Here is a 9,001-nt window from a genome sequence, read left to right on the forward strand (position 1 = left end):
TCTTGCCAATTTATTACTCGTAACGGCTACTTGTATCATCATCTATTGCTATTTCAAAAAAGGGATATTCAAAACCAATTAAATTAAATCTAACGGTTAAGGTTTTCCAAACCATTATTTCGATACGAAATCAGTCAATTTTGTGGATTTAAATTCCCCCAACTAGGGTGGTTCTCCCTCCCCCTTTGGGGTTTCAAAACTTTAACCAAACCGAAATAGAATAAACTGGACTTGGTTCCGCCGGTTCAAATCATTTCAAAACAGAAGAAAAAATTACATCAAAAGACACTTTTTGTCTTTAGAAACACATCTCGTTCGTCACACACTTGTTTTGTTATGTGTTATTTTTCTATACTACCCTCCACCTCAAATCTTGTTACACTATTCCCTTTTACATAAACGCGTCATACATTAATTGAGATAATATAAAAAACTTTTCTTCTCTCTTCTTCTTATCTCTTCCTTCTTCTTCTCGAGAGATAGAGAGATGTTTCCTCTAACTTTTCTGTGAAACTTTCATCCATTTCTTTTTTAATTTCCCCAAAAAATCAGAAAGCCTAATAGATTTGAGCTAACTTTTACTTCCCTTAAACTTTTAATTTGTTTAGTTGTCATCTTGTTTGACAAGCATCCCCAATTCTAGTAATGGCTAGAAGAGATTCGATTAAAGATTTGCTGGTTTTGTTAAGCAATCTTTCTTTTGCTTTCTAAAACATTTTCTTTCTATTTTCTTAATTGTGTTGGTCATGGATTTATTGTGGACGGAAACATCATGGATGAGAGCTTCTTGGACGGATGCATTATCAGTGAAGCATCGTAGATGGTTATGTCGAGAAGAGGAGATGGTGGTGGATATAGTGGAGGTAGAAGACGTGAGAGTGAGGGATACAGAGGTTGAGGTGGTGGTGGTTATGGATACATAAGTTGTGAATACGGAGGTGGTGGCCATGATGGCGGTGGATACTAGAGTGGAAGTTGCGGTGGTTATCATATTGAGGTCGTTCCAGTGGTGGTGGTGGTGGTGGGATACAATAGTAATGGTGGTGGTTAGTCGAGAGGAGGAGAAAGTGGAAGTTATGAGGATGGAGGATGTGAAGCAGAAGCTGTGGTAGAAAAAGGAAGAAAGAGAAAACAAATAAAAATAACAAAGTCTTGTCATTTTCTAACCACAAATAAGTCTTGTTCGGAAACTCGCTAGGCGCTACGCGTGCGGTGCACACGGGCCTAGCGATTTATTAAAAACGCGGAATAAATACGGGGAGTACTCGAGGAGGAATTTTCTGTATTTTTATGTATAATACTTTATATATATACGTATAAAACATGTATTAGGATTCATAATTTTTAAATAAATACCCAATTACATGATAGATCAGGGTTTTGAGGTGAGTATGTTACTGTTTTTGAAATTAATTTCGGTCTTTAATGAATTGTATACATATTAATTATATATTACTTATATAGTCTTACATAACACTTGTTCAAGGTAAATAAATGGTGTTTTCTTTTCACTTTTCTTTAATGGATGAAAAATTACTATAGTGACATCATCTCCTTCCTCTCGAATGTATGTAGAACATATTCTCTAGTTGTCCATTTTCACGTTTGTTAAACAGATTTCAATGATCTTCTGATGTTATTCACACAATTTTGATTGATTCTCAACAAAATTTACGATCTTGAACTTATAAATTAGAGAAAGTAAGTAATTGTTCCACGGTAGATTCCACGGTTTAGTTAACTAATCGGCGATTTTCGTTAAACAACGTTCATGGCGGATAGAAATCGGTTTGCCGAATAATTGCACCAATCACCTCTAACTCGCCACGGTGACCCACTGCGTAACGAGTTCTCGGCCGAATACTCGGTAACTCGGACGAGTTTTAGAATAAGGAAATAAGTGATTTTCTTTAAGTCATGTGAAGGACAAATATGACAAAAAAAAACACCTCGGTTACATGAATTGTGTCTAGCAAGCATGAAGTATGTAATTGTGTAAGGAAAAAAGACAAAAGTGTCTAATTGCGTAACTCACTCAAAACAGAAATACATAATAGAACACATAAATTAAATGTGAGAACAAAAAAAGATTCTAGGGAGAGACTTGAGATCTCTCGCTTTCTCTCATCATCTATTCCTGCTTGGAACGAGCAAGCCTTGCACGATGCCTGAGCTCAGTTCTCTTCCATTTTACTATTAAGTAGCAAAGCGAAAAAAGTGCGTTTATCTGTCAAACACACAAACAAACATGCCTCTATCAGATTTTCTATACATTAATGATTATAAACCACATCACATGTCATTTTGTTCCCAAGTTAAATACGAAACAGATCCTCCAATTCTCAGTCCCTTAGTCAGCCATGGTTCTAATTCATGCTACAAAACTACACATTTCCACTTCTTCTCCCTAGGGTTCACCATTTTTGTTTTTTTTAGGAAATGAACACAGGAGGAGGAGGAGGACTACTGTCTGTTTAAGTGTTTAATTTTGTACATCTTTAATGGATGATGTAGTTGGAAACAACAATCTACGCACTCTAAATCTGGTTCATGAAACCAGTCTATCCTTCTTATATATTAATGCAGAGAAGAAGGAGAAGGGCATTGCTAAAGCCTAAACGTATACCAGGATTATCATTGCAATGACCAGAAGTGGCCCTGACCAAATAACCGAGACAAAGACTCCGTGCGGATCAAAGTAGTTTTGAGTTGAGAAGCTCTTCCAGTTTTTTCTCAAGAGTCGGTTGAGGCTCTCTGCAAAGTATACCCCACCCACTGCAAATTGTTTTGGAGCACATCAAAATTAGCAGTAACATGTGTACTGATGGAAAAACTAACATCAGAAAACATTAAGATGATATGGAGATGCCAGTCATTGACTTGATGCTTTTAAACTATAAACTATATCATACTTTACTCTCACCAACCATTTTGTATCCGAGGGATTTTCCTATCATACAAAATCATAAAATCATTTCTCCATATGGATGGTGTTACTCACTAACCAGATGTCAAAATAAATCTTTGCACTGAACCGAAAATAAAAAGCCTAGCTAGGTTGTGGATTCCTAAAAGCAAGTGTGAAGGAAGAGATATCTGAAGCTGCAAGGCACAAGTGTCGAAAGAAGCTCTTTGATACAAGACAAATACTGCAAACCTAGCCCCTAGTGAGAGATTAGGAGATGGATGATTCATGAAACTTAAAACACACTATCAAGACCATAATTTACAGCATTACAGACCGGTAAATTTCCAACACCTAAGAGATGAATAAGGTCAAAGAGGCTGTCAGTATTTCGAAGGGAACTTACATGCGAATAAGAAGAGGAACATGTGGAAGTTGAGACGCCTTCTAGAAAGAAGAGTAACAAGCAGAAACAGAGCATGAAACGCCATTAATCCCATTATCCAAGGTTCCTGTCCCCCAACAAAAAGAAGAACAAATTCAATCTCAAATGATTTTGCCGCATTAGAGCAAAACAACAGTCTTCAAAGACTTGCTGATTCTAAATTCCGAGAAAATGCAAGATTGAAAACGAAGGAGGATTCTTCAAGCAGCAGACTCACTAACCTTCCAATCAATGGCGTGGAAAAATCCGATGAAATTCTCGTAGGCAGGTTGTAGTCCGGTTCGGAGCTCACCAGAGAGCTTCTGGACCAGATCCGCCATCACATCCATTTGCTGCTCCATCGCCGACCTTACTTCTTCCATCCTCCCCCAAATCTAGCTCTACTTCGAAATCGCGGCCGGCGCTGATATCTTATTATATAAAGTAGAGATTGACTCTCTTCTTATGCAGCCAACTCATCAAATAGAGAAACAGGAGAGTGACACCTGTCCTTCCCTCACATAACGCAGCTTCAATCTCAATTCTTACGGTTTTTTTTTTGGGTTTGAACGGGTCTTTGGTAATTGTAGAGATTTTATACCGAGTTTGGGCTGATAACGAAAAAACAGTCTGACCTGTTACGCCAATCTCTTCTTCCTCAATGGCCATTCTAGGGTTCATCTTCTTTTCGAAGAAGAGTCTCCGTCTAACTACAATGGCGGCTCTGAAAAGAAGTGTGACTGGACGCTTTGACAGTAATCTTCGCGTCGGAGTATGTTCATGTCGTTCCAGTCTCGATCCTTCACCTCCAAAACCGTTACAAATCGCCTTGATTCAACGTCATTAGCCAATTAAATCTTCCTTCCCAATACAACCACGATTTCGCAGTCAATGAAACTTATTCATTTTCCGGGCGGTGATTCTCACCTATAAAAAGGTTAGGCCTCATTCATTGAGAATCATCTGCACAATTTCATTCTTAGTATAATGGTGAAGTCGTCTGTTCTACTTGCTGACTTGAAACCCTGCTGGTGTTCTTGCTCTGATTCTAGGAAGCAAGCCACAAATATAGAGGCTTGATATATAGTTGTTTTCAAGTCGATTTGATTTTGATTTTTTGTAGGATGCTGGAAAAGATGTGTAGGAGAGCTATTCAAGAGGACTGACCATATTCTCTGTGTAGACAAAACCATGAGAGGTATTGAATAAGTTATAGGTTTTTGGCTATACTTCTACGTTTCTTCTTTTCCTTATGTTCTCATCAGATTTTTTTTAAATGTCAAACTTCGAAAAATGTATTCAGTTTCTTTTGCTCTTCATAAGCCAAGGTTCATCCAAAAGAATGAATCAACGATCCAAGCTTCTTTGCACCTTTGATTCTCACTTTCCAGAGATCTCTCATGATCATAAAAACAACTATGCACAGTAGACTCATTTGGCTCGAAGATTGCCCCTTTCGCTGTTGTTTGAAGCATTGCTGCTTGATGGAATTAAGCTTATCCCATCTTCCAAAAGCATCCATGGGTCAATCCCATCTGTGTTGTCTGGTTCTTGCTCTTGACACGGTAACAACATCGTCTCCTTCAGCTTCCCTTACGCTGCTGCTGTTACGGTTTTTGTTTCTTAGGATAGTTTATTTGATTGAGCCCAGAAGCAGATCGCAGAGGGTTGAACAAATGTGAGTGAGGTCGTCTGAGCAGAATGTGGCAGGGGATTGGCATCTTCTAGGCTTCACCATCTAATGGTGTTCGGCAACCGCATCCGCGCAAGCTCATTCTACATTACTGTCAACAAAAAGCCAAGCAACTTCAACAATTGTAAGTTTGAATCAAGAAGACTGACTATGGAGGTTTATAATTTATATTTTACAAACCTATATGTTATATGCTGCATCACAATCAAACAGGATAACGTCTTTGGGTGATTCGTTATAAGAAGACATTGGCTTTAGCCAAAAAGTGCTGGACATTGCTTGACATTCCATGAAGTGCAAATAGTAAACCGTCCAATTAGACATCAAGAATGGCCACAACAAGGAGGACATGCAACACAATCTTCATAGACTACTTGGCTACCAAGCAAACAAACTATTGTAGATGAAATTGTATATCTTTTGTTACTAAATGAAGGTTTTGCGAAAAAAATGATTTCCATACTAAAAGATAGCTCTGTCTTTAGAAACACGGGAATGGCCATTCCGTAAGTATTTGGCGAAACATAATGAAAAATAAATTAGATGTAAACACCATCAATTTCTGGTCAAAAAGTATGTATATATATATATATGTTGTACAAATTAAGTATATGTAGATGACATACAATTATGTTAGAAGAAATTGCGGCCGCAAAAACATATAAGCTATCAAATCCGCCAAAGAAGATGTGTCACATTGTCAGCAATGTTGTGTGTCACATTGTTAGAAATGTTGGGTGTGGATCTTCATGCCAAACTAGGGCTACTAGCACGAAGGCCCTTCTCATGTGTTTGTTATTCTGCGGTTGGAAACTTAGCTTAATTGTTGCTTATAATTGCTAAATTATCTTACCAACTCCAACTCATTCACAAAGGTACTTCGAGATTCACCAAGCTTGGATCCATGCATGAAAAGCACTAGCTGAACAAAATCCCTCTCAGTTGTAATCCTGGCGGTCTCCTTAGATTGTTAACGGCCAAAAAACACAACATAAAACAAATCAAAACGAGAAAGTTAAATGAGATTTGGTTGGAGCTTTCTCTTGGACCCAATTCTATTAATATTTCTACTCACATTCATTAATTGAAATATTTTTATATAAAACTACATAAACGTTTTAAAAGTAAGAGATGTATCATGAATATTTTTTTCCTTTTTTTGAACAATCATGAATATATTTTCCAAAAATAAAGATCTTCAATCTGTGTATAATATTAAAACACATTGCATAGATATTTTTTCCTTCTTCTATCTGGAATATTTTGTATCAACATGAATATAGAAAATATATTAAAATTTTAACGTATTGAATTTTAAAAAAAGACCTCAACCACAGCCCGAACCAAAAATATAATATAAAACAGATTGATAAGAAACATATAAGAGCAAAATTAAAATTATAATATTTAAAAAAAAAAACAAGCGAAAATTATAATAGACAACCGTTTATTCTACCGTAGCGAGATTAAACTGAAGATGAATATCTTTATAGTAAACAAGGTATAACAAAAATGGATAATAATTTTTTTAACAAGATTCACCAAGCTTGGATCCATGCATGAAAAGCACTAGCTGAACAAAATCCCTCTCAGTTGTAATCCTGGCGGTCTCCTTAGATTGTTAACGGCCAAAAAACACAACATAAAACAAATCAAAACGAGAAAGTTAAATGAGATTTGGTTGGAGCTTTCTCTTGGACCCAATTCTATTAATATTTCTACTCACATTCATTAATTGAAATATTTTTATATAAAACTACATAAACGTTTTAAAAGTAAGAGATGTATCATGAATATTTTTTTCCTTTTTTTGAACAATCATGAATATATTTTCCAAAAATAAAGATCTTCAATCTGTGTATAATATTAAAACACATCTTGAAGATCTTCTATCTGGAATATTTTGTATCAACATGAATATAGAAAATATATTAAAATTTTAACGTATTGAATTTAAAAAAAACCTCAACCACAGCCCAAACCAAAAATATAATATAAAACAGATTGATAAGAAACATATAAGAGCAGAATTAAAATTATAATATTTTTTTTAAAAAAACAAGCGAAAATTATAGTAGACAACCGTTTATTCTACCATAGCGAGATTAAACTGAAGATGAATATCTTTATAGTAAACAAGGTATAACAAAAATGGATAATAATTTTTTTAACACAAAAAATAATGATTTATACTATTATTTGAGAAGTGAATTTGCTGATTTTTCATCTTCTCCATAATTTTAGGTTTATTCAGTAATTTTTATAAATATTTTATCATATATTTTAATAATAAACAGTTTTGGAAACATGATAATTACAATATATCATCTATACAAATATTTGATAATATCTTATTTATTATTATATATAAAAATTTCTTAGGTGAGTTAATGATTTTAATAGATAATTTTAATAATATTTATATCAGATAATAAACAGTCTTAAGAAAAATATGATAATTATCGTCTACACAAATGTTTGATATATTATCTTATTAATATCATATAAAAAGATTTTTTTTCCTATATGTCATGAAAAGATTATATATATATTTTTGGTATCAAAAAGGTTATATATTTTTGGATATTGTTAATATAAGCTCATCAATAGCATATACAGTTTACTATTTTAAATTATTAGTGTTTAGTTTAAAAAACTGTATTCTCTAACAGTTGTAAATTTTGCTAATATGTGTTGCCACCAACTGGTTACAACAAAAACTCATGTTTATGTTCTACTGATACAAAAGCAGTACTCGATTACATGTCCTACGCGAAACATACAAAAAACAAATTTCCAAATAAAAAAGATGAATATTTTAAAACGTAAGAGATCTCCTAAACATTTTCAAAACATTGGTAGATTTATTTAGTTATTTTAAATCATATTTGAAAAATAAGATAATTCTTATATATGTTATGTTGTTTTTTGGAAGTAATATTTTTCTATTATAGAATTTAAAAATTAACATAATTTTTTTACCGATACAAAAGCAGTACTCGATTACATGTTCTACAAGAAACATACAAAAAAAAATTCCAAATAAAAAAGATGAATATTTTAAAACGTAAGAGATCTCCTAAACATTTTCAAAACATTGGCAGATTTATTTAGTTATTTTAAATCATATTTGAAAATAAGATAATTCTTATATATGTTATGTTGTTCTTTGGAAGTAATATTTTTATATTATAAAATTTAAAAATTAAGATAATTTTTTTACCGATACAAAAGCAGTACTCGATTACATGTCCTACAATAAACATACAAAAATCTGTAAAAAAGATGAATATTTTAAAACATAAGAGATCTCCTAAATATTTTCAAAATTTATTTATTGTAAATCTTATTTTTTAAATAAGATAATTCTTATATATATTATGTTGTTATGTTGAAATAATAATTTTCTATTATAAAAGTTAAAAATTAAGATAATTTTTTATAATTAAATATTAATTAAACAAAAAATATTTTTATAAAGATATTTTCTAAAATATGTAAGTTAAACATTTTGACCCAATAATAAGCATATATATTTTGATGAAAACTTTTTTCATATAGAAATAATTTGATGTTTAATTTAAAATTTTCAGGACATTTGAATTAATAAAATATAAACTAATAAATATCTGTAAGACAAATGTTATAAATGTTAAACGAAACAAATGCTAAACGAAAACCAAATTCCTGCGCCAAGCGCGGTCTTACCCTAGTATATAATATAATAGATTCTCACGCTCTCGCCAAGTTTTTATTTGACAATTTTCTTTTGCTTACGCTTCCTGATGCTCCCCAAGTTGTGGTGAGTTATAATTAAATGATAATAAAACCTCCATCTTAAAAAGGAAATTTGGTGCAATGTTGAGTTATTCTTAGGATTGATGTGATGTGATGGCGGATAGAATTGCCTTATTTCATATACGATAATTTTTTTAAAAAGAAAACAAGGTTTTGTCAACTTATATTTTATGTTTTTAAA

General features: G+C 32.9%; 1 protein-coding gene across 1 annotated transcript; it reads right to left on the minus strand.

Annotated features, from left to right (window-relative positions):
* Positions 1–2,131: 2,131 nt before the first annotated feature.
* On the minus strand, positions 2,132–3,712 carry LOC106299811 (transmembrane protein 18). Its single transcript, XM_013735821.1, has 4 exons — positions 3,572–3,712; positions 3,312–3,417; positions 2,627–2,775; positions 2,132–2,227 (listed from the first exon to the last, which is right to left on the minus strand). Exons 1-4 carry the CDS (start codon positions 3,710–3,712, stop codon positions 2,132–2,134), a joined length of 492 nt encoding a protein of 163 aa, XP_013591275.1.
* Positions 3,713–9,001: the final 5,289 nt, after the last annotated feature.

The sequence above is a fragment of the Brassica oleracea genome, chromosome C6 (genome assembly GCF_000695525.1).
Source record: "Brassica oleracea var. oleracea cultivar TO1000 chromosome C6, BOL, whole genome shotgun sequence".
Taxonomy (NCBI): Eukaryota; Viridiplantae; Streptophyta; class Magnoliopsida; order Brassicales; family Brassicaceae; genus Brassica; species Brassica oleracea.

Bases quoted from the DNA above. Each gene is read 5' to 3' on its own strand.
- LOC106299811 (XM_013735821.1), bottom strand. From the start codon at position 3,712: ATGGAAGAAGTAAGGTCGGCGATGGAGCAGCAAATGGATGTGATGGCG. The intron at 2,776-3,311 runs GTAAGTTCCCTT...AACAATTTGCAG, and splicing joins GTTCCTCTTCTTATTCGCAT to TGGGTGGGGTATACTTTGCA. The intron at 2,228-2,626 runs GTATACGTTTAG...TGTGTTTGACAG, and splicing joins TCATTGCAATGATAATCCTG to ATAAACGCACTTTTTTCGCT.